Source organism: Erythrolamprus reginae, chromosome 8 (assembly GCF_031021105.1).
Source record: "Erythrolamprus reginae isolate rEryReg1 chromosome 8, rEryReg1.hap1, whole genome shotgun sequence".
In the NCBI taxonomy this organism is placed as follows: Eukaryota; Metazoa; Chordata; class Lepidosauria; order Squamata; family Dipsadidae; genus Erythrolamprus; species Erythrolamprus reginae.
In genome coordinates, this window is record NC_091957.1 from 56,552,792 (window position 1) to 56,579,468 (window position 26,677).

The window sequence follows — 26,677 nt, forward strand, 5'->3', positions numbered from 1 at the left end:
CTTGCTGGGTTATTTTGCTCTTGGGAAATGACCCGTCCATGATCATGGAGGGAGAAAATTCAAGATTTATCTAACTATCTACAGTATCTATCTATCTATATCTATCTATCTATCTATCTATCTATCTATCTATCTATCTATTTATCTATCTATCTATCTATCTATCTATCTATCTATCTATCTATCTTTCTATCTGCCTGCCTGCCTGCCTGCCTGCCTGCCTGCCTGCCTACCTACCTACCTATCTATCTATCATCTATCTATCCAATCTATATATCTATCTATCTATCTATCTATCTATCTATCCTCTATCTATCATCTATCTATCTATCTATCTATCTATCTATCTATCATCTATCTATCTTCTAGTTATCTATCTATCTATCTATCTATCTATCATCTATCTATCATCTAGTTATCTATCTGTCTGTCTGTCTTTCTATCTATAATCTACCTATCTATCGATCATCTATCTATCTATCTATCTATCCATTTATCATGTCTGTCTGTCTGTCTGTCTATCTATCATATATCTGTCTATCTATCTATCTATCATCTATCTATCATCTATCTATCTATCTATCCATCCATCTATCTATCTATTTGAATTTACATACTGCAGGACTCAGGGCAGCTTAAAGCAATAATAATAAAACAATTAAATATTTTGTAATAATGAATAAAACCATTTCATAATGATGAATGAATGAATTCCCTAATAATAAAAACATTTCATAATAATAAAAACCCTTCAATATAATCGCTCCATTCATACACCAAACATCCCAATCAGTTCCTGTCTCGGCGAGTTAAATAGGTGTCAATTCTCACGGATCCCAGGCCTGACGTCAAAGCCAAGTTTTCAAGGCTCTTCAGGAACCAAGTAGGGTGGGGACCATGTGGACTTTAGGTGTGGGGGGGTAGTTGGTTCCAAAGATGGGCTTTGAGAAGGACAGCAGAAATCCTTCACAACTCGTGCACCAAAGCCTCCTTGGTGTTTGCACCCTGAATCCTGGCAGCCCTGGATTCAGCTCTAACAATGATTGAGCCGTGTTCTACTTTAGTTTCTCGTTACTAATTCTAAATGATCAGTGACTTCTCTAGGATGGCTGCGTAGTAGAATCATTCTTGTTTGTTTGTCTGTTTGTTTATAAAGTTTGTAGGGAAACTCTGAGTTGTTTCATTTGTCTGAAATGGGGTAGGGTCACCTGAAATGAGCAGGGGGTTGGACTAGAAGACCTCCAAGGCCCCTTCTGACTCTCTTCATTTGGGATTCTGTTCCCTTGGGTGAGCCACGTTGGGGATTCGATCATGGTTTAGCTTTGCTGAATGTAGGAGTGGGTTAGCCAAAAAGTGTTTCCTGTTATACCTTTGTAATCTGCATACCTGTTTCCTCCACCACCACCCCAAAAAAAATCAGGTTACCCCCACCCCCCAAGGAAAAGTTGTGTGTTTGGTAAAGATTTACACTTAGCCTGCATTTCCGAGAATGATGGTTTAAAATATATGATCCTGTAAAAGCTGCAATGTAAGCCTGTTGTAAGTATGTAGGAGTGAACTGCTCTGCCTTTTGTGTTTTCCTCCCTCCCCCTTCTCTCTCTCTTTCATCTCTCTCCTTCATATCTCTCTCACTCTCTCTCCATCTTTCTCTCCTTCATCTCTCTCTCCATCTCTCTCTCTCTCTCTCTCCTTCATATATCTCTCTCCTTCATATCTCTCTCACTCTCTCTCCTTCTCTCTCTCCATCTCTCTCCTTCATTCTCTTTCTCCATCTCTCTCTCTCTCTCCTTCACTTATCTCTTTCCTTCATATCTCTCTCACGCTCTTTCCTTCTCTCTCCCCATCTCTCTCCTTCATTCTCTCTCCCCATCTCTCTCTCTCCTTCAACTCTCACTCTCTCTCCTTCATATATCTCTCTCTCCATCTCTCTCTCCTTCATCTCTCTCTCTCTCCTTCATATATATATATATATATATCCATATCTCTCTCCTTCATATTTCTCACTCTCCTTCTCTCTCTCTCTCTCTCTCCCTCTTCTTCATTCTCTCTCTCTCCTTCATCTTTCTCTCTCTCTCCTTCAACTCTAACTCTCTCTCCTTCATATATATCTCTCTTCTTCATCTCTCTCTCCTTCAACTCTCTCTCTCTCTCCTCTCTCTCTCTCTCCATCTCTCTTCTTCATTCTCTCTCTCTCCTTCATCTCTCTTTCTCCTTCATATCTCTCTCTCTCCTTTATCTCTCCCCCCCCGTTCATCTGACCAAGTACGTGAATCCACAGCATTTAAATTTTCCTTCCAGCCACGTTCTTCCCCCTTCTGTTCTTCCCCCCTCTGTTCTTCCCCTGCTTCTCCCCACCTTCCTCTGATCATGAAACAAATTTGATTTTTTTTTCTTCTTCTTCTTCTTTAGGTTTTTCTTAAGTTTTCTTTTCGGTTGCTTTTTTTACCCTTCTCATTCTAACTTCAGTTCATTTTGTTGTGTGGTAACCGCAGTTATGGATGACGCCTCTCCTGGCACACAGGAATATATTATGTTACGGCAAGACTCCATCCAATCTACGGAATTAAAGAAAAGGCAGTCCCCTTTCCGAACTAAATGCCATGAAATCTTCTGTTGCCCTCTGAAGCAAGTCCACCTCAAAGAGAACGCAGAGCCCGAAGGTTTGTGCTCCAAGCATCTTCCGTTTGTTTGCTTTCTTTTCTTTTCCTTTCGGTTCTTTTTTTCCCTCCCTTCTCCTCCTTCGATTCTTTCTCTCTTTCCTTTTTTCATTTCTCCTTTTGCTTTCTTTTCTGCAACGCCTGTGCCTGTCCCGTTGAGTCACATATGACCTGCATTTGATGCACCAGGAAATGAGAAACTGCCTAGAATTCGTCTCTCCTTGGTTTTTTATTTTTTTTGCTTGTAAGCCTGTAATTTTACCACTACCACCATCACTCCTCCCAAAATTTGGACTTTTATATCTGTAAAGAAGCAATGGGTCCCCCCCTTTAAGGTCTCTCCACGTGTTTTCGTTGCCTCCTGGCTGCAAAATTTGCTTGCTCTTCCCAAAAGAATATCTTGTTGAGTTTCTGGTTTCTTCCCAGCTTTGGTCCTTTTATCAGTCCCTGGAGTTACTGCGATGCTTTTAAACGTTTGTCCTGAGCTGGGGAGAATTGTTATTACTCTTGTACTCGAAATGTCATTCTTGGAGTCCTTCGTGAAAGCTTGGTTTGTGCACTGCTTCTGCTGATCTCCCCAAAATTGCTTACACGAGCTGAAAGTTTGGCAAAGCAGGGTAAGGATTTATTGCATGTCCTGTTTGCACTTTGGAAAGTCTCTTGCATGTCGTAGAACCAAACTGGAATGTTTCTGTCTTTCTCTCCTGCCCTTTGTTTAATGTCTTCTCCAGGGATCAGATCTCATTTGACAGTTGATGATTTGCTTGTTTATGACGTGGGAAGAGCAAACTTTGGTCCTACTTGCCTGGGGGTCGGTGTATATAAGATTAAAAACCATCTTTCCTTTTTCTTCCCGCGGTTATTTTTGGGGGACAACTGAATTTTTGGTATTTCTATAATGTTTTCTCTCATGTGTTTTTTTTTTTAAATCACTGCCTCAATTCTACCTGGTAAGATTTTGCATGTTTTACACCAGCTTCTATACATTATATAAATATACAGTGATACCTTGTCTTACAAACTTAAATGGTTCCGGGACGAGGTTCTTAAGGTGAAAAGTTTGTAAGACGAAACAATGTTTCCCATAGGAATCAATGGAAAAGCGATTAATGCGTGCAAGCCCAAAATTCACCCCCTTTGCCAGCCGAAGCGCCCATTTTTGCGCTGCTGGGATTTCCCTGAGGTTCCCCTCCATAGGAAACCCCACCTCTGGGCTTCTGTGTTTTTACGATGCTGCAGGAGAATCCCAGCAGTGCAAAAACAAGTGCTTTGCTGGCAACGGAAGTCCAGAGGTGGGGTTTCCCAGCGAAGGGATCATCAGTGAAATCGCAGCATCACAAAAACACCGAAGTCCTCGAAACCCCACCTCCGGACCTCTGTGCTTTTGTGCTGCTGGGATTTCCCTGAGGCTCCTCTCACTGGGAAATCCCACCTCTAGACTTCCGTTGCCAGCGAAGCGCCAGTTTTTGCACTGCTGGGATTCCCCTGCTGGGATTTCCCTGCAGCATCACAAAAACACGGAAGTCCGGAGGTGCGATTTCCCAGCGGCGGCAGTGGGTTTGTAAGGTGAAAATAGTTTGTAAGATGAGGCAAAAAAATCTTAAACCCCGGGTTTGTATCTCGAAAAGTTTGTATGACGAGGCGTTTGTAAGATGAGGTATCACTGTATATGGTTATTTTAGCTAATGGGTTCATTGGGGGAATGTCTACATACATGGATTTGATTCGGTATTTAAGGCTAGATGGTTTTGGCTTTGAATGAACAAATTGTGGTTTCGTTAGAGTTATAACAGAGGTAAAATTCAGCAGTTTCTGGAGAACCAGTAGTGGAAAGTTTGAGTAGTTTGGAGTAGTTCGGAGAACCGGCAAGTGCCACTTCTGGCTGGCAGTATCCTTGCCTTGCCACGCCCATCAAGCCACGCCCACAGAACAAGCCATGCCCACAGAACCAGTAGGGGAAAAGATTGAATTTCACCCCTTGGTTAGAGTTGGGTTTAGGGCATCGCTCGGGTCCGTTCAAGCTATCCATTATTTTTATTGATTGATTTATTTTCTCAAGTATGTATTGGTAGTATACAAAGATATAACAATGTACATGATACTAGTAAAAGAGTAACTTTAGGACAGGAGATGGTAATCATTCTGGTGCACTTATGCACGCCCCTTACTGACCTCTTAGGAATCGGGAGAGGTCAACAGTGGATCGTCTAAGAGGGTTAGAAGTCTCTGTTCCTTCCCAAGCAAGCTTCTAAGTCAGGGGTGTCAAACTCAATTTCATTGAGGGTTACATCAGGAGATGGAGAAGACCTTTGTCCAGTCTTCTGGATGGCTAATCGCAGTAAAAAGTTTCCAGTCACTTTCAGATGGACAAACATGTCTTAATTTGGCTCTTACCTATGCAACTGTTCTCCCAAAACATAGATTTTTGCTCCGTTAACTATTTGAATAATGTCCTCTGTAATAAGAGGACATTATTATTAGAGTGTCCAGTCTGTTAAATCAACGCTCCCATCATCACAGACAACATGTTGGTTGGGGATGATGGGGTTTTTGAGTCCCACGCACACGGAAGGCTAACTGACAGCACTGGGAGAGGAGCTGGTGTGAACCCGAATGTAGTAGCTACACATACGCTTTCAATTGCGATATCCAGGTTTTCAATAAATAGAACTTCCTTGAAGTTTAATCTCTTGTGTGGCTATGGTGCGAACAAGCGATTCTTAAATCTTTGAACTGCTGGATCTTTGATGCTCAACTTCCCTTTGAAATGCATCATTTCTTCCAAGTATTGCTGTGTCCTTTACTGCCAAATGTCCCAAGGTCAACAATCTCACAGCGCCACAGGTTGCAGCCCTGTAAGGGAAGAGTGTTGCTTTTTGTGAAGTTTCTGCTATTTAATGCTTTGCTAGAAACATAGAAGACTGACGGCAGAAAAAGACCTCCTGGTCCATCTAGTCTGCCCTTCTACTATTTCCTGTATTTTATCTTAGGGTGGATCTATGTTTATCCCAGGCATGTTTCAATTCAGTTATTGTAGATTTACCAACCACGTCTGCTGGAAGTTTGTTCCAAGCATCTACTGCTCTTTCAGTCAAATAATATTTTCTCACCTTGCTTCTGATCTTTCCCCCAACTAACTTCAGATTGTGTCCCCTTGTTCTTGGGTTCACTTTCCTATTAAAAACACTTCCCTCCTGAACCTTCTTTAACCCTTTCACATTTTTAAATGTTTCGATCCTGTCCCCGCTTTCCTTTCTGAACTCCAGACTATACAGATGGAGTTCATGAAGTCTTTCCTGATACGTTTTATGCTTAAGACCTTCCACCATTCTTGTAGCCCGTCTTTGGACCCGTTCAATTTTGTCAATATCTTTTTGTAGGTGAGGTCTCCAGAACTGAACACAGTATTATTCCAAATGGGGTCTACACAGCGGGATCACAATCTCACTCTTCCTGCTTGTGATACCTCTAGCTATGCAGCCAAGCATTCTACTTGCTTCCACTACCACCTGACCACACTGTTCACCCATTTGGGGACTGTCATAAATCACGACCCCTCAATCTTTCTCCTCCGAAGTTTTTGCTAGTACAGAACTGCCAATACAATACTGTTGCCCTTCACTTAAGCCTTGCTAATCTTCTCTCTCGAGTTGTTCCCTGGGATTTCGTTGACCCCCCCCCCCCCCCCGATGTATGTTTTCATGACAGTTGGAGCAGAGTTTTTTGACAATGGCTTCCTTTGTCACGCATACGCTTGTCCAGTGGAGCTGTCCACTTGGATCTGGGTTTTTTGCCTGCCTGATTCACAGGACAAGATCGCTTGTGTCGCCAATGTGGCCTCACAGATGAGGGATGTCTTGTCGTGGAAAGGAAGCGAAAGGATTTGGAGGCAGACTTGTGCAAGTGGTGCCACTGAACCATCACATACACACCCTCAATGGTAGACAGAGCATGAACATCAGCCAAGCATACACCATCTGCACATGTCCATCTAGAGAAAGACCGAGGGTTCCGTTATGGTGGAGGAGAAATAGACAGAAACGGGAGGTAATCCATTGGCTAACTGGTAACCTTCAAGACAGAATAGAATAGAGTAGAGTAGAGTAGAGTAGAATAGAATAGAATTTTGTACTAGTTAGACTTCTAAGATAAGCAGAGCAATGGTAGCTCCTTTAAATGTTAAATGTTGTTTGTCTTGTGTGTTTAAAGAAAATTAATAAAAATATTTTTTTTTTAAAAGAATAGAATAGAATAGAATAGAATATAGAACAGAACAAAACAGACACAGAGTAGGAGAATGGAATGGAGTGGAGTGGAGTGGAGTAGAACAGAACAGAACAGAACAAAATACAATCAAATATATTGGAATGAAGAATGGAGGAACGGAACAGAACAGAACAAAACAGAACAAAATAGAATAGAATATGGAATGGAAGAGAAGAGAACAAAACAAAACAGACACAGAGTAGGAGAGTGGAGTGGAGTGAAGTGTAGTGGAGTAGAACAGAATGGAACAGAACGGAACATAACAGAATTCTTTATTGGCCAAATGTGATTGGACATACAAGGAATTTGTCTTTGGTGTCTATGCGCTCAGTGTGCATAAAACCAAAGATACATTTGTCAAGAAGCCTGAGGTATGACACTTAATGATTAAAGTGGTTTACTAAGCTGGCTCATCCCCAGGTGACACCTCTTGCTGCTTAATAGGAGGCTTCCGTGTATCAACTCCAGTAAGGTTGACCAAAAAATGGTGGAAACTAGCAAGGTCAGAAGATAACCAGAAGTCCCCCTGCTAGATGACTTTTGGGAAGGACCCTAAAATGGCCTACATTAATTTGGATCTTAATAAATTAGAATGAAATGGGTATGAAAAGAGGAGCAGGGGACATGATCCCAGTCTTCCAACATTTGAGGGGCGGCAACAAAGAAGAAGAGGTCAAATTATTCTCCAAAGCACCTGAGGACAGGATTTCACTGTCCCCCCCCCCCTGGATTTTAACAAACTCCTTCTTTTTTTAAAGATGTTTTCTCTCTTATTCTCACCCTGCTCCCCTCCCTATTCACACACAAACACACAAACACAACTGCTGGACCCTAAAGTCATTTCATTTCATTTTTCTTCCTTTCCTTTCCTCTGCTTTCCTTTCCTTTCCTTTTCTTTTCTTTTCTTTCCTTTCTCTTCCTCTTCTTTCTTTTCCTTTCCTGTCTGTCTTTCTTTCTTTCTCCCCCCTCTCTTTCCTTCCTCTTTTCTTTCCTTCCCCTTTTCTTTCAATCCCCTTTCCCCTCCCTTCCTTTCCTTTCCTCTTTTTTCTTCCTTTCCTTTCCTTTCCTTTTCTTTCCCTTTCTCTTCTTTTCCTTCCTTTCCTGTCTTTCTTTCTTTCTTTCTCCTCCCTCTCTCCTTCCTCTTTTTTTCCTTCCCTTTTTCTTTCAATCCCCTTTTCCTTCCCTTCCTTTCCTTTCCTCTTTTTTCTTCCTTTCCTTTCCCTTCCTCTTCTTTTCGTTCCTTTCCTGCCTTTCGTTCTTTCTTTCTCCCCCCCCCTCTCTCTTTCCTTCCTCTTTTCTTTCTTTCCCCTTTTCTTTCAATCCCCTTTTCCTTCCCTTCCCTTCCTCTTTTTCTTCCCTTCCTTTCCTTTCCTTTTCCATCTCATCCATTCCTGTTTCAGGGACATATCTTATGTCCTCCTTAAACCATTCTTCCAGAAAATATTTTTGACATCAAGACCTCAGTCTCGTCATGATACACAAATGAATAATCAAGAACAAAAGCCTTTTCTCCTTCCCTTTTCTGTGTCCTTCGAAGGATCAGTATTGCTATTCACAAAAGAACGCAGGCAAGGAAAGAGAAAATGACACGTTATCTAGCCACAAATGTTGCATGAGTATTGATCTCGTAGAAGTGGAAACAAATGGTGTTGATTGCGGGAAAGTTGTACATCGCCAGCCAGGAGAATAAGGTGGGAGAGTAGAGTTGGTCTGAAAGAGAAAAAAATTACATATTCATGAATGTTCTCCCCCTTTTATTCATCCAGAGCACGAGTTTCTAAAGATGGAGTGTTTCTTTGTTTTAAACAAACACTTTTTGGAGTCCACAAGGTTCGTTTTGGCTTTGCTAGCAGAAATCTCTGTCTGACACATTTCAATGTAGGCCAGTATTAATTTATTTTCAATGAGGGTTATAGAGGATATAATCAGGTAGAATGTATTAAAGGGGGAATAGAGGAGAAAATAAAGGAGTGAAATATAACTATGAGAGAATAGCAGGAAAAGATATAGGGATAGAAGAGAAGATATAGGAGATATGGGAGAGACTATAGGACAGGGGACGGTAGGAACATTAAGAAATAATATTAATTGAACGAATTCCACTCTGAAGTGCCTGAAACCGTTTTTAACTTGGGAAAGCAATCTCTGAAGAAGGAAGAGGCTTTAAACCTTCTCTTAACCAGCCTTCTCCCAAATTGCTGGATTTTATAGCGATGACAACACTGGATAAAGACATTTCTTTCCATTGCCCTGTCATTTGTTATTCAGAGGAGAATCAGAACTGCAGAAAAAAACAGTGGCTGCCAACCTGCCTTCCATTGAGGACCTGTAGACTGCACAAGTCAAAAAGAGGGTGGTGAAAATATTTACTGACCCCTCACATCCTGGACATAAACTGTTTCAACTCCTACCCTCCTACCCTACAGAGCCCTGCACACCAAAACAACTAGACACAAGAGCAGTTTTTCCCCCGAACGCCATCACTCTGCTAAACGAATAATTCCCTCAGCACTGTCAAACTATTTACTAAGTCTGCACTACTATTACTATTAGTTTTTTCTCATCATTCCTATCACCTATTTCCTCCCACTTATGACTGTAAATTGTTGCTTATATCCTTAAGACTTTTATTAATATTGATTGTTTCCTCATTGCTTATTTGACCCCTATGACAATCATTGAGGTGTTGTACCTCGTGATTCTTGACAAATGTCTCTTTTTCTTTTATGTATGCTGAGAGCATCTGCACCAAAGACAAATTCCTTATGTGTCCAATCACATTTGGCCAATAAAATTCTATTCTATTCTATTCCATTCCATTCCATTCCACTCCAGCAGATTGAATCTCAGTAGGCTCCAGTTTGACTCAGCCTTCCATCCTTCCAAGGTGGGTCAAACGAGGACCCAGATTGTTGAGGGCAATAGGCTTACTCTCTGTAAACTGCTTAGAGAGGGCTGTAAAACAATGTGAAGCGGTATATAAACCTAAATGCTATTGCTATTACCAATCACTCTGGTTCTGTTAGGTTACTCCGCCTTCCTGTACAAAAAGTTAGAGGGGCCTCAAGGGAAACTACAGAGTAAAGGAAGCAGGGTGATGAGACAATCCCATTAACAAAACGAAATGAGCTTGGGCATCATGCCAAAGGTGTGATTATAGGACGACCACAATCCAAAGGATGTGTTTTGTCTCTTCATTTCCTTCCTCCAAACAAGAAAACCAGCCAACACACACAAAACACACCACCTCAATTAGAGGCTGTCTGCTCTTAAACGTAGGGATACAAATTACATTTTCAGAACCCAGACTTGGCTAGGCAGCCTTTCCTTTCGAGAAAAAAATAAATAAAAGAACAGGAGCTGACACTTCATGTCTTTAGGAGAAGAGGACATACTGGTAGCCCTTTGGCTGTTCAAACTCTGCTCGAGAAGAGTGGCATGTGTCTTCTGCACATTTGCCTCCAGCTAACATAGACAAGACACACCAATTTCTGGGGAATTTATGGTTTGGGGCCAGGTGACTCTTCCAATTTAGGAGAATGCAAAAGTTGGCCACAGAATCGTGGTAGAAGATGGATGAGCCACCATGAGCAACCTTGGGTTCAATGGAGCAATTTGGCTTCATTCTACATAATAAAAATCTTAGGATACAAGCAACAAGTTACATTCCTACATTCCTACAGTCCTAAGTGGGAGGAAAAGGATGGTAGGAATGATGAGAAAAAACTAGTAGGAATAGTAGTGCAGACTTAGTGAATAGTCTGACAGTGTTGAGGGAATTATTTATTTAGCAGAGTTATGGCGTTCAGGAGAAAGCTGCTCTTGTGTCTAGTTGTCTTGGTGTGCAGAGCTCTGTAGCAACGTTTTGAGGGTAGGAGTTGAAATACTTGGTGTCCAGGATGTGAGGGGTCAGTAAATATTTTCCCCGCCCTCTTTTTGACTCGTGCAGTCTACAGGTCCTCAATTGAAGGCAGGTTGGCAGCCATTGTTTTTTCTGCAGTTCTGATTCTCCTCTGAAGTCTGTTTCAGTCCTGTTGGGTTGCCATCACTGGTATAAGGTCTCCTGCTTGGGCAGGGGCTTGGACTAGATGACCTTCAAGGTCTCTCCCAACTCTGTTAATCTGTATCTGTTTATGCTTATCTCTCCTTTTTTTTAGTTTAGGTTGACTTGCCCTATCTTTCCTTTTCATTCCCAAGATCTTCGTTTCGGTCTCCTTTCTCCCTCTGTACTGCATCACCGCACAAGCTACATAAACAAACAAGACACAGAACATCCTTCCTCACCACCACAGACGCTTCATGATAAATGTCAAATGGCCCATTACATTTGCAGAAGCAATAAGTGTGACAGCACAGCCAAAATTGAACATTCACCAACAGGCTGGCTGGTTGGCTTAGTATATATTTTTTGAAGCCAAGAGAGGTGGGGCATACAAACACTGGCGTGCCAACACCGTTAGACTTTAGAAACATAGAAACATAGAAACATGTTTTTAGTAGGAAAGTGAACACAAGAACAAGGGGGCACAATCTGAGGTTAGTTGGGGGAAAAATCAAAAGCAACGTGAGAAAATATTATTTCACTGAAAGAGTAGTAGATCCTTGGAACAAACTTCCAGCAGACGTGGTTGGTAAATCCACAGTAACCGAATTTAAACATGCCTGGGATAAACATATATCCATTGTAAGATAAAATACAGGAAATAGTATAAGGGCAGATTAGATGGACCATGAGGTCTTTTTCTGCCGTCAGTCTTCTATGTTTCTATGTTTCTTTTCTATTATTTCTTGGATATATTTTGCTATGAGTGTCTTCTCTATAACCTTCATCATGTATTTTACCATGTGTATATAGATATATACCCACTAAAACCCTCATTGTGTATTGGACAAAATAAATAAATAAATAAAATAAAACACAGGAGACGTTGTTTAGACATCAAGGGGAGGAAAGGCTGAATTGGGAAAAAGAGGTTTTCTCCCTACAGGTCCTGACGTCAATCTTTGGCTAGTAAAAGGGCTATTTTATTTTTATCTCTCTCCCGTTCTTTTTTACTTCGTCTTGCTTATTGGTATTCATTTTAGGAAATCTATTTCCAGGGAGATGCGCTTGAGAATGCTTAAACAGATGCCGTGTGCCTCAACTCATAATTAATTGTAATAGTATATTACTTGTAGCTTCGTGTTGGGTTCCTCTTCTCGAATGAGGAGCATAGTTTCATTTCTTTTTCGTTCCAGCTGCTAAAATCTCCAAGTCAAAGGTATTTTCTTTGTTCCCTTTTAGACTTTGATACACAAGCTTTAGCTACACGCACAGTTCTTTCCAAGTGTGAAACCTGAGTGTGAACCTACCAGCAGGTTCAGCTGAAGGTGTTAAAAATGGTGCATTAGCTTGCAGGGGTGGGGGAGGTTCTCTCTCCTTTTGCAAAAACCAGTTGTTAGCACCCCATCAAAATTTTTAGCCCATCCGAAGAGGTGATAGAACAATCTAATCTATCAATGCGGGTGAGTAATGGTGCACCTGTTTTGGGCGAGTGGCCAGGTCTGGCATCCAAATTAGTGCCAGGTACTCTACTACCCCCCCCCTCTCCTATTCTGTCCCACCCCCCACCCCCCATTCAAAAGGGCAGGGCCAGCCTCACTAAAAACATGACATTGGGACAAAACTGGGATTATACAAAGGAATGTAAATCCAAACTTTTAGAATAGAATAGAATAGAATTAGAATAGAATAGAACAGAATAGAATAGAATTCTTTGTTGTCCAAGTATGATTGGACACACAAGGAATTTGTCTTTGGTGCAGATGCTCTCAGTGGACATAAAAGAAAAGAGACATTGGAATAGAATAGAATTTTTTATTGTCCAAGTATGGACACAAGAGGAATTTGTCTTTGGTGCTGATGCTCTCAGTGGACATAAAAGAAGAGACATTATAATAGAATATAATTCTTTATTGGCCAAGTGTGATTGGACACACAAGGAATTTGTCTTTGGTGCAGATGCTCTCAGTGGACATAAAAAGACATGATACATTTGTCAACAATCATGACATACAACACTTAATGATTGTCATAGGGGTCAAATAAGCAATGAGGAAACAATCAATATTAATAAAAATCTTAGGATACAAGCAACAAGTGACAGTCATACAGTCCTAAGTGGGAGGAAAAGGATGATAGGAATGATGAGAAAAACTAGTAGAAATATAAGTGCAGATTTAGTAAAAAATCTGACAGTGTTCAGGCAATTATTTGTTTAGTAGAGTGATGGCGTTCGGGGGAAAAACTGTTCTTGTGTCTAGTTGTCTTGGTGTGCAGTGCTCTGTAGCGACGTTTTGAGGGTCAGAGTTGAAACAGCTTATGTCCAGGATGCAAGGGGTCAGTAAATATTTTCACTGCCCTATTTTTGACTCTTGAATTATACAGGTCCTCAAACGTAGGTGAAATAGAACGGTGACTATCCATGTCTTTAATACTTTTTTCTGCAAAACTGAAAATTACAATTGAGGGGGGGGGACAGAGGGGATTAGAGTTAGACACCAAAAGCTCTGGGTGGGGGGTTACAATTGCAGGAACGATTGCAGGAACTGGGCATGGCTAGTTTAATGAAAAGAAGGACCAGGAAAGACATGATAGCAGCCTTCCAATATCTCAGGGGTTGCCCCAAAGAAGAAGGAGTCAACCTATTCTCCAAAGCACCTGAAGTTAGAAAAAGAAGCAATGGGTGGAAACTAAACAAAGAGAGAAGCAACCTAGAACTAAGGAGAAATTTCCTGACAGTTAGAACAATTAATCTGTGGAACAGCTTGCTTCCAGAAGTTGTGAATGCTCCAACACTTGAAGTTTTTAAGAAGATGTTGGATAACCATTTGTCCAAAGGAGTGTAGTGTTTCCTGCCTAAGCAGGGGGTTGGACCAGAAGACCTCCAAGGTCCCTTCCAACTCTGTCGTTGTTGTTATACTGCTTAGAGTGAAATCACGGCATTGCAGAGATCTCTTCTCCTGGCTTGCAGTAATCGGTGTGTCAGCAAAGAGAAGATTAGATTAGATTAGATTAGATTTATTGGATTTATATGCCGCCCCTCTCCGCAAACTCGGGGCGGCTCACAACAGTGGTAAAAACAATATATAATAACAAATCCAATACCCACCAATCCAATTACAATTTTAAGCTAGAAAATTCATAAAAAACAACCCCAGAATATTTTTTTTTAAAAAAACCAAGCACACAATCAATCTAACACCAAAACAACATGGGCAAGGGGGAAATGTTTCAGTTCCCCCATGCCTGATGGCAGAGGTGGGTTTTAAGGAGTTTGTGAAAGGCAAGGAGGGTGGGGGCAATCCTAATCTCAGGGTGGAGCTGGTTCCAGAGGGCCAGAGTCACCGCAGAGAAGGCTCTTCCCCTGGGTCCCACCAGACGACATTGTTTAGTCGACGGGACCTGGAGAAGGCCAACTCTGTGGGACCGAACCGGTCGCAGGGATTCGTGCGGCAGAAGGCGGTCCTGGAGATATTCTGGTCCGGTGCCATGAAGGGCTTTATAGGTCATAACCAACAGATGTCCAGCCTTCCCACCCTCTAGCTTCAGGTGTGTGTTTGGCCTTACCTGGTCTGGTGCAACCCAAATTCTTCACACTGACCAGCCAAAAAACCCTCCACGGAGCCTTAAGAACTGAGAGAAGTAACGGAGCTGCATTGCCCCAGAATTGCATTTAAGAAAGACTGCAGGCTAGCAACAAACTCCTTTTGCTGGCTAGTATCTGCAGTGCGTGTGGGATGAGCCCGGCTTGGTACAGCCAGGAAGGAGGAGACCTCAGTCAGCAAAAGAGCCCGATTTTTGTCTTCCGCCGAGAATTAATGGATGTTTGCAGGATTGTGCGCCTCGTGTTTGGCTCTCTCTATTTTTCTTCTTTTTCCAAGCGATGCCATCTTGACACACGCGAGTGCCAGGAAATAAATGTGCACTGTGGATTGTGCCAAAATACGCAAAGCAACTTTGGGATGCTGGCTTAAAACGGCAAGCACAAAAGCAAGAGAGGCCAAGATCGGCGGTCGGGTGATGCCAAATCCCATGGTCTTCTTTCCAGGAAGTCTGATCACCGCCGCATAGCGCTTAGACTTATATACCGCTGCACAGTGCTTTTAAAGCCCCCTCTAAGTGGTTTACAGAGGCAGCCTCTTGCCCCCCAACAATCTGGGTCTTCTTTTGACCCACCTCGGAAGGATGAATCCGCCTAGTGCCTGGTGAAAATCGAACTGCTGGCTGTGGGCATAGACAGCCTACAATGCTGCATTCTAACCATGTTGCCCACTAGAAAAGAAAATGATAAGGAAGGGAGGGAGGGAGGGAGGGAGGGAGGGAGGAAGGAAGGAAGGAAGGAAGGAAGGAAGGAAGGAAGGAAGGAAGGAAGGAAGGAAGGAAGGGCATATGTGCACCAGTGTGCCTTCTGTCCCCTGTCCAATTGTCTCTCCTTATCTCATTTATCTTTTCTTCCTTTCAAATTTGTTCACCTATACTTTTATATCTTTTCTTCAATTCGTTTCTTTAGTTATATTACTACATACCTAAGTAAGTAAGTAAGTAAGTAAGTAAGTAAGTAAGTAAGTAAGTAAGTAAGTAAGTAAGTAAGTAAGTAAGGACTTCAACTCCAAGAATTCCTGAGCTAGCATGACTGGCTCAGGAATTCTGGGAGTTGAAGTCCACAAGTCATAGAAGAGCCAACTTTGCCCACCCCCTGCCCAATGCCATCTTAGCCTCCTCTTCCTCTTCTATCCTCTGGTGAGGCTTTAAATTGAGTTTGTTTTCTCACCAAGAGGCACTGAAATTGACAGTTTGGGCTCATAAATTTCCTCCCCCCCCCAAAAAAAAATTATAGGTTGCTTGAACTTAACTCCTTCCTAAAAAAAAAAAAAAAAAGCCAAAAAGGGAGCTGTGTTGACAGGTTGGAAGAAATTCAGGTGAACCTTCCAATTTTTTAACTGAACTTGAAAGTCCAATTCTGGCTTCAAAAGACAGAAGGCTCTTGACTTACGCACTGCCAGCAACTTCTAAATTTAGCTCCTATTGCACATCAGAAATGACACTTTCCTGTCTGGGTCCCAAGATCTCCATCTTTCCTTCTCTGCTTCCAAACCAACCATTTCCCCATTATTTTCCTTATGTTTCAGGGCCACCAGCTGAATTGTGTTCTGGAGACTCTGAAGCCTGTTTGTGCTTTGCTAATATCCGTTCTTTCTCTAGGCGCCTCAGAGATTTTAAGTGCCAAAGCCCACTGCAACAACATAGCCAAGAAGGCTTCAAGTGTTGTAAACCTAATCCTACGTAGCTTCTGCTCTGGCAATCTCACACTACTTACCAGAGCTTACAAAACTTTTGCCAGACCCATCCTAGAATACAGCTCATCTGTTTGGAACCCATATCGTATCTCAAACATTAACACCCTTGAAAATGTCCAGAGATACTTCACCAGAAGAGCCCTTCACTCCTCCACTCGAAACAGAAGTACCTTATGAGACTAGACTTTCAATCCTGGGCCTAGAAAGCTTAGAACTAAGACGCCTTAAACAAGATCTAAATATTGCCCACAAGATCATATGCTGCAACGTCCTGCCTGTCGGTGACTACATCAGCTTCAACCACAACAACACAAGAGCACACAACAGATTTAAACTCAATATTAACCGCTCCAAACTTGACTGTAAAAAATATGACTTCCATAACCGAGTTGTCGAAGCGTGGAACTCATTACCGGACTCCGTAGTGTCATCCCCAAACCCCCAACACTTTACCCTTAGATTATCCACAGTTGACCTCTCCAGATTCCTGAGAGGTCAGTAAGGGGCGAGTACAAGTGCACTAGAGTGCCTTCCGTCCCCTGTCCTATTGCTCTCCTATATCTCCTATGCCTTTCTTCTATTCCTATATCTCTTCTTCTATTCTTTCATTGATATGTTCTACTACTATATCTTCTTTTCTATTCTTTCATAGATATATTTTACTATGAGTATCTCCTCTATAACCTTCATCATGTATTTTACTATGTATATATATATATACCCACTAAAACCCTCATTGTGTATTGGACAAAATAAATAAATAAATAAATAACTTACAATTCATCTTTAGAAATACCCTGCTCCAATTTGGAGTTAACACTGAGCCTTTGGGGCTGCGAGCTCTTAGTAGCCGCTCGTCTTCCAAAGATTTACTCAATGGCCTCTGGATGCTACTCAAAAGAGTGACCACCAGCCACGGCAACAAAAATAGCTTTCCTGATGTCCCGCTTTTGTTTGACATTTGTCTTTCACTTCCTTTAAAAAAATAAATCAACGCCTTTTGAAAGGGGGGAGCCGGCGGGAGAATTTCTAACAGCAGAATCATCCATGCTGACAACCGAACTGCAAGACGGATAAAGAGTCACAAGATTATCAGTTGATGTGGCTGCCTAGAGATCTGAATTGAAAAAACAAAGGCAAATATATATATATATATATATAGGATTTTTAAAAAGACTCAGAGAGGCCATGCGTTTTAAACTAGACTAAATGCGTTTTAAACTAGACCAAACTAGCCTGCGGAGAGGGGCGGCATACAAATCTAAATAAATAAATAAATAAATAAATGATGAAGCAGAAAATAGGATGGTAGGGGATATATATTTCCATATTTTTGGGAAGGGGGGAGGGAGGGAGGAAAAAGAATGGAGGGGAGGGAGGGAGGGAGGAAGGAAGGGAGGAAGGAAAAAATTGAGGGGGGTAGGAAGGAAAGGAAGGAAGGAAGGAAGGAAAAATTGAGGGAGGGTGGGAAGGAAAGGAAGGAAAGAAAGAAAGAAAGAAAAAATTGAGGGAGGGTGGGAAGGAAAGGAAGGAAGGAAGGAAGGAAGAAAATTGAGGGAGGGTGGGAAGGGAGGGAGGGAGGAAAAAATTGAGGGAGGGTGGGAAGGAAAGGAAGGAAGGAAGGAAGAAAATTGAGGGAGGGTGGGAAGGAAGGAAGGAAGGAAAAAATTGAGGGGGGTAGGAAGGAAAGGAAGGAAGGAAAAAATTGAGGGAGGGTGGGAAGGAAAGGAAGGAAAGAAAGAAAGAAAGAAAGAAAAAATTGAGGGAGGGTGGGAAGGAAAGGAAGGAAGGAAGAAAATTGAGGGAGGGTGGGAAGGGAGGGAGGAAGGAAGGAAGAAAATTGAGGGAGGGTGGGAAGGGAGGAAGGAAGGAAGGAAGGAAGGAAGGAAGGAAGGAAGGAAGGAAGGAAGGATAAAAGCACTTTAGGACAGAAAGTATGTTTGGAAGATTGAGGCCATCCATATCTCCAGATGGCCACCTGCAATTTCACAGGAACCATCTCAAGGTTTCTAAAGCATGGACCAAGACTTCTATTTCATTCCAGAACATGGAGTTTTACACCCAACAGAGAAAGCCATAGTGTTGGTCATGCTTTCACTTTTAGGAAAACCCATCCAATGTGACTGCCCTCCTCCTCCTCCTCCTCTTGTCCTCCTCTTCCTCCTCCTCCTCCTCCACCTCCTCTCCCCTTGAAAACACATCTTCCAGGGCATCGTGTCAAAGCCATTGGGGATGGGGAGAAAGAAGTCTACCTTCCTTTGTGTTGTGCGTGAGTTGTTCTGTGTTTACCTATTGACGAAATGCTCCCACCTGAGTCTCCAAAGACACCTGAAGAGTTGTTGTGGCCTCTGCAAATAGAACCGCTGGCGAGAAAGTCAAGAAATTGTTCTTTGGATGTTCTCAGCCAACACACATTAAAAGCCCCTAGAGATGATACAATGCTCTGCGTGTAATAGGCAGGGATGTAGATATGTATCTGTTCATCCAAGGCTGTTTCTCCACCACTCACCCACCCCCACATCTGTTCTGGTTCATTCAACATGTCAGAAAAACAGAACCACCAAGTTGGAAGGGACCTCGGAGGGCATCTAGTCTACCACACAAGCAGGACACCCTACATCAGGGGCAGGCAAAGTTGGCTCTTCTGTGACTTGTGGACTTCAACTCCCAGAATTCCTCAGCCATTCAGGAATTCTGGGAGTTGAAGTCCACGTGTCATAGAAGAGCCAACTTTGCCTACCCCTGCCCTACACCATTTCTGACCTATGGCAGTTAAGTCTCTTCTTGAATGCTTCCAGGGATGAAGCTCCCACAACTTCTGAAGGCAACTTCTGTTCCATGGGTTTGATTGTTCTCAGTGTCAGAAAATTCCTCCTTATTTACAGGTTGACTCTCTCCTTAGAAACCTAGAAGATTGACGGCAGAAAAAGACCTCCTGGTCCATCTAGTCTGCCCTTCTACTATTTCCTGTATTTTATCTTAGGATTGATCTATGTTTATCCCAGGCATGTTTAAATTCAGTTATTGTAGATTTACCAACCATGTCTGCTGGAAGTTTGTTCCAAGCATCTACGACTCTTTCAGTCAAATCATATTTTCTCCTGTTGCTTCCGATATTTCCCCCAACTAACCTCAGATTGTGTCCCTGTCTTCTTGGGTTCACTTTCCTATTGAAAACACTTCCCTCCTGAACCTTATTTAACCCTTTAACATATTTAAATGTTTTGATCATGTCCCCCCTTTCCCTTCTGTCCTCCAGACTCTACAGATTGAGTTCATGAAATCTTTCCTGGTCATTTTGATGCTTAAGACCTTCCACCGTTTTTGTAGCCTGTCTTTGGACCCATTCAATTTGATCCATCTCTTTTTGTAGGTGAGGTCTCCCGAACTGAGAACTCTTTGATCAGTTTCCATCCATTGTTTTTTGTCTAGACTAGGTAAAAATCCTACACTGATCTGAGAAGTCGATTTGCCGCGAGTGATATGTCCCCTTTTTTAAAAATAAAAATGAAGGGATTTTAAAAATAATAATAATAAAGAAAACATCCCCCACTTGGGATGTCAGTGGTGATGTTTTTGGCTCACTCTCTCAACTTCCTCCCTCCATTGATAGCCCCAAAGTGGTCCATCGCTTAGCAGCGGAGTTGGGGGAGGTGATGATGGAAGCTCTGCCTGTCACTTTGATCTCTCTTGTCAAGAATGCTCCTCAAGCGCATTTGACAGGCAGGGTTTGGAAAGAGCAGGCCAGGGGGGGTGTAAGGTGCGAGCCTGTGGCATCGAATTCTGAAGGACGGGATGTCAGGGAGTGAAGTTGTTGGGGTGAGGAAGTGCGTCGCGAAGGGTGTTATCTCACGGCTACCATTTGTGGCCTGTCTCTCCTTCACAGGACGGGAGACCATTCCTCTTTGGCCTCGTCTGTCCAGATAAATGGAGCTGGATGTTCATTAGCTATACATTACGTGCAAAACTGACTTTGGGATGTGTGTGTGTGTGTTTGTGTAGGTGTGTGAAACAAGTGGAAGCTAAGAGTGCAGGCAACTTCTTATCTTTAGAGTTGAACAAAAGAAGGAAGGAGGGAGGGAGGATAGGAGGAAGGGAGGAGAGGGAAGGAAGGAAGGAAAGAAAGAAGGAAGGAATGAAGGAACAAACAAAGGAACGAAGGAAGGAGATGGAGGGAGGGAGGGAGGCAAGGAGGCAGGAAGGAAGGAAGGAAAGAAGGAAGGAAGGAAAGAAGGAAGGAAGGAACAAAGGAACGAAGGAACAAACAAAGGAAGGAGAGGGAGGGAGGCAAGGAGGCAGGAAGGAAGGAAGGAAGGAAAGAAGGAAGGAACGAAGGAAGGAGAGGGGGAGGGAGGCAAGGAGGCAGGAAGGAAAGAAGGAAGGAAGGAAAGAAAGAAAGAAAGAAAGAAAGATGGGGGCCTGTTGTAACTTTGAACCGTCACTAAATGAACTGTTGTCAATCAAGGATTACATGTAGTGTATATAATCTTTGATCGCTTTATCTTCATACGTGGGTTCAGTTTCCTGCCCAAATCTGCCATCTGGTGGCAACATCACTCTCACCTTCACCCTCTTCGAAATCAGTGCAGAAGGAGGGAGCGTTGAATAATTGAAATGTACAAAATGGCATTTTTTGTCGAATTACTTCTAAACCGGTGCCTCCCCCTCTAGACCAGGCTGGCCCTCTCTTGAACCACCAACCCAAATTGTGGTTCACTCAGCAGGGCTCTCACTTGGTTGCCGGTCCCAGCCTTGGCTCGCCGGGCATGGTGAGCAGTCACGTGGACAATTCCTTCCTCTGCCCTGAGAAGCTGAAGAGTTGACTCGTGAAACCAAAAACAGAATCATTCATATTCAAGTATGTATAACATTTTAGCCATCTGTTGCGTTGCTGCTTTTTCTTCCTCCTCCTCCTCCACCACCTCCTTCTCCTTCCTCTATTTCTCCTTCTTCTCTTTCTTTTTCTTCTTCTAATTTTTCTTCTCCTCTTTCTTTTTCCTTTCTTTTTTTCCTCCTCCTCCTCCTCTTTTTTCTTTTATTTCTTCTCCTCCTTCTCCCCTTTCTTTTTCCTTCTTTTTTTTCTTCTTCTTTTTCTTTTTTCTTTTTCTTCTTACTATTCTTCTCCTTCTTCTATTTCTTCTTCTTCTTTTACTTCTTCTACTCCTTCTCCTCTTTCCTATTCTGTTTTCTTCTTTTCTTTTTTCTTCTTCTCCTTCTTTTTCTTCTTACTATTCTTCTCCTTCTATTTCTTCTTCTTCTTCTTTTATTTCTTCTCCTCCTTCTCTTCTTTCCTTTTCCATTTTCTCCTTTTCCTTCTTCTATTTCTTCTTTTTCTCCTCCTTTTTTCTTTTTTCTTCTTTTTCTTCTCTTTCTCCTTCCTCTATCTTCTTCCTCTTCATGTTCTTCTATTTCTTCTTCTGTTTCTTCTTCTTTTTTCTTCTTTTCCTTCTTCTCTTCTTCTCCTCCTCTGCCTCTTTCTTTTTCTTTTTCTTCTTACACACACATACACCCTCCGTTTCTTTCCGATGATGTTGGTTGGCTGCTTTGTCAGGATTTCAGCTCTGGGCTCAACTATAATGAACGGTGAAATAGATCACCTGTCAGATCACAAATTCAGAAAAGGTGAGATCCAGACCTTCCCTAACAAAAACAGGCTGCAATCTCGTGGCCTTTGTGATTATTCTGGGTTGGGGGAATTATGATCATGCTGGAGAAAGAAACAGATGTCTTCCCAGGAGTCCTCTGGCTGTGGGTGATGGAAGGTGTAGTCCATCTAGGTTGGTGGGGAAGATGGGGAGGGCGAGTCTAGGAAACGCTGGTTTGGGCAAGTACAGTAGTCCCTCGCTATATCGTGCTTCACCTACTGCAGCTTCACTTCATCGCGGGTTTTCAAGAAATATTAATGAGAAAAATCATTCGCGGATCTTCGCTGGTTCGCGGGTTTCTGAGGAAGTCGATCAGCAGATTTAAACAGCCCGCGGAACTCGATCGGCAGGTTTTTTTAAAAAATATATATCTAAAATTGTAAATACTGTATTTAAATACTGTATCTAAAATAAATACTGTGTGGGAAGGGTTTATAAACACTTAAAACAATGAAAACTTACCAAACAATTACAATATAAATACTTAAATAACTACTATCAGTCGATAAATTCCCCATCGCGGATTTCACCTATCACGGCCGGGTCTGGAACGTAACACCAGCGATAGGTGAGGGACTACTGTAGTTCCAAGAACTGAAAAATATCACAGACCCCTTTCTGGGGGGCGAGTGAGACGAAATGTAATTCATAAAAAAGACTTCTTGGTGCCACGAAAAGTTCCGATTTCTTAGGAGCTGCTGCCATCGTGTGGTATTTTGAGGCATCAAGCTAAAGTTCCAGAATACTTCCACAAACCATGAATTATTGCTAGCTGGTAGCACCTGGTTTGAAAGCTAAGCACGGTTAACTCTGGTTAATAGTTGAAAGGGGAAAAAACCCTCCATTCATCCCTTGCGGGATGCATATTATTGATCTGCAACATTAATTCAGGCATAAAACTATCCCATTGCAAAGTTCTCATTCAAACTCATTTCCAAATTCCTCTATTCACTCTACTAGACACAATGAGACCAGCAACCAAATTTGAGAAAGAATGAAAGAGAGAGAGAGAGAAAGAGAGAGAGAAAGAGAGAGAGAGAGAAAGAGAGAGAGAAAGGAAGGAAGGAAGGAAGGAAGGAAGGAAGGAAGAGAACAGTTTTTTTCCCGAACCCCATCAATCTACTAAACAAATAATTCCCTGAACAAGAAAGAGAGAGAGAGAAAGAAAGAAAGGAAGGAAGGAAGAAAGAGAACAGTTTTTTTCCCGAACGCCATCACTCTACTAAACAAATAATTCCCTGAACACTGTCAGACTTTTTACTAAATCTGCACTTCTATTTCTATTAGTTTTTCTCATCATTCCTATCATCCTTTTCCTCCCACTTAGGACTGTATGGCTGTAACTTGTTGCTTGTATCCTAAGATTTTAATAATATTGATTGCTTCTCCATTGCTTATTTGACCCCTATGACAATCATTAAGTGTTGTACCACATGATTCTTGACAAATGTCTCTTTTTCTTTTATGTATGTTGAGAGCATCTGCACTAAAGACAAATTCCTTGTGTGTCCAATCAAACTTGGCCAATAAAAATTCTATTCTATTCTATTCTAATAAAACAGGTTAGGGTTACTGTACTGTTTGGGAAAATGGAAATTTATATACAACAAGGAAAAGAGTCTGGAGGACAGAAGGAAAAGGGGGGACATGATCGAACATTTAAATATATTAAAGGGTTAAATAAGGTTCAGGAGGGAAGTGTTTTTAATAGGAAAGTGAACACAAGAACAAGGGGACACAATCTGAAGTTAGTTGGGGGGGAAATCAGAAGCAACGTGAGAAAATATGATTTGACTGAAAGAGGAGTAGATGCTTGGAACAAACTTCCAGCAGACGTGGTAGATAAATCCACAGTAACTGAATTTAAACATGCCTGGGATAAACATATATCCATCCTAAGATAAAATACAGAAAATAAGGGCAGACTAGATGGACCATAAGGTCTTTTTCTGCCGTCAGACATCTATGTTTCTAAGAAGGAAGTGGAGAGAGGGAAGGAGAGAGGGAATAAGTGAAGTGGGGTGGAGTGAGGTGGCGAAGAGAAAAATCAAGGGAAGAGGAGAAGGAAGGAGACGGAAGAATAGGGAAGGAGAGAAGGGAAAATGAGAGAGGGAAATGGATGGAAGAAGAGGAGTAGGAGAGAAGGAAGTAGAGAAGAGGATAGGGGAGAGGAAGAGAGGAAAAGGAGGAGAGGGAAGAAGAGAGGGGGGAAAGAGAGAGATAAATATATATATATAGAATGTTATGTTACAGTTATGAAAATAATGGCATACAAATCTATTATTATTATTATTATTATTATTATTATTATTATTATTATTATTATTATAGAAGATACAATATATGATCAAGAGAATACTGGCTATAACCAGGCTATAGAGTACCATGTGTATTTGAAAAGGATCGGATACAGCCTGTACAATATCATTGCAAAACTGGAAATTGGTATATTATAAAGAAAATTGGTGTATTACATTATAAAGAAAATTAGTGTATTATAAAAAATGTAAATCCTATTGCATGGACTTCATTCACCACCAGAGAGCACAATGGGCCCAGCAACCAAATTCAAGAGAGAGAGAGAGAGAGAGAGAGAGAGAGAGAGAGAGAGAGAGAGAGAGAGAGAGAGAGAGAGAGAAACATAACGGTTTATATAGTGTATAGAATAGAAGAATGGAATGGAATGGAATAGAAGAGAAGAGAGAGAGAGAGAGAAAGAAAGAAACATAACGGTTTATATAGTATAGAATAGAGTAGAAGAATGGAATGGAATAGAATAGAATAGAATAGAGAGAGAGAGAAAGAAAGAAACATAACGGTTTATATAGTATAGAATAGAATAGAAGAATGGAATGGAATAGAATAGAATAGAATAGAGAGAGAGAGAGAGAGAAACATACAGTTTATATAGTATAGAATAGAATAGAAGAATGGAATGGAATAGAATAGAATAGAAGAGAGAGAGAGAGAGAGAAAGAAACATACGGTTTATATAGTAGAGAATAGAATAGAATAGAAGAATGGAATAGAATAGAATAGAATAGAATAGATTTTTTTTCTTAATTGGCCAAGTGTGAATGGACACACAAGGAATTTGTCTTTGGTGCAGATGCTCTCAGCGTACATAAAAGAAAAAGAGACATTCGTCAAGAATCATGTGGTACAATACCTAATGATCGTCATAGGGGTCAAATAAGCAATGAAGAAACAATCAATATTAATAAAAATCTTAGGATACAAGCAACAAGTTACATATACAACAATAACGTCTATGTGCCTGTGTGTAATATGTATGTACACCTATGGCATATATACATAGAATTAAATAGCATATTTTGGATGTTCAGTCATAGTAAATAGATGGGGAAATTGTCTCTCTTTGAAGCGAGGAGAGGCCAGGCACCCTAACCCAAACCCTTGACGTGAGTGACGTCATGTTGGCCACCTTTAAGCCAGTCACATGACCTTAAAGCGACTCCCCCCCGGTCACATGATTGTCAAGCCACTCCCACCTGGTCACATGGCCAGCAAGCCACACCCATAAAATAAGCCACGGTGTGGTAGTAAAAGGTTTTGCAGCCCTTCCCTGGTGTGTGTGTGTTTAAACACTCCTTTGCATGTGATTGTTATTCAACAAGCGGTTCTACGATTTAATTCCTGGCATCTCCAGTGAAAACGGCTCAGCCAGGCAGATGGAGGATGAAGAAAAAACAGACTTTCTGCCCCAGCGAGTGAGACAATCCTAAATTAATTGGACAAACAGTAGCGCTTGGTATGGAACAAGCTTCCTACATTCCAGCTGGCCTCCAGGATCAGCCCTCCGCTTCTAGCGGGAAAAGGTGCTTCCAGATCTCAAACTCTGTAGAAGGAGGTGGAGCAAATACAGTGGTACCACTACTTAAGAATACCTCTACTTAAGAACTTTTCTAAATAAGAACTGGGTGCTCAAGATTTTTTTGCCTCTTCTTAAGAACCATTTTCTACTTAAGAACCCGAGCCCGGAAAAATTTCCCAGGAAATTTGAGAGCGGCACGAAGGCCCGGCCAGTTTCCTGCCATTCCCCCTTTAATCCCGGCCATATGGGCTGCCACAGGAGCCTTTCGGTGGTGCTTAAGGAGGCTTTGGCAGTCCAGAGTGAACAGAGCATTTTCCTTTCTCTGGGCGCTTGGAGAGGGAATAAACCTCTGCCAGCGCCCAGAGAAAAGAAACGCTCCCTTCGCTCTGGGCAGCCGAGGAGTCACCACAGTGAAGGAAAGGCACCGGATACAAAGCGAGCGAGTGAGTAGAGAGGGGTGCCCTTCAGCATGGGAAGGAAGAGGAAGCAGGTAGCAGCAGCAGCAGCCAGTGTATGGGAGGCAGCTGGGTGTATTGGTGGCGCGTGCTCCTCCTCGCCGCTTCATAGTCCCTCTTTTTTTTTTTAAGCCTTAAAGTTTTGGATATTTTTTATTCCCCTCACCTCACCTTCTTCCTTCAGCAGCGACTGTTCTCCTCTTCTTCTTCCTCCTCCTCCTCCTTCCACCCAAATTCCGAGCTTTTATATTTTCCTGCTGGGTTTGCACGCATTATTTGCTTTTACATTGATCTCTATGGGAAAAATTGCTTCTACTTCAGAATGTTTCTACTTAAGAACTTGGTCACGGAATGAATTAAGTTCTTAAGTTGAGGTACCACTGTATTGGTGGAGGTGAGAGAGAAAGCGCTTGGGTGCAGGGAAGAGGGCTTCTTGCACAGACTCTGCTGAGCCCTGAACTGTGCTCTCAATCAGAAGTG

The 26,677-nt window shown here is 42.0% G+C and overlaps 1 protein-coding gene across 4 annotated transcripts in view; it reads left to right on the plus strand.

Annotated features, from left to right (window-relative positions):
* Window positions 1-26,677, plus strand: part of FGF13 (fibroblast growth factor 13) — a 161,178-nt gene that overhangs the window by 72,682 nt on the left and 61,819 nt on the right. For 2 of the 4 annotated variants that reach the window (XM_070759970.1, XM_070759971.1), the window contains exon 3: window positions 2,493-2,660. The exons of the other annotated variants lie outside the window; for them this stretch is intronic. In XM_070759970.1, coding sequence (XP_070616071.1) covers window positions 2,493-2,660 — 168 coding nt within the window. The remainder of the gene's footprint in view (window positions 1-2,492; window positions 2,661-26,677) is intronic. 4 annotated transcript variants of the gene reach the window in all.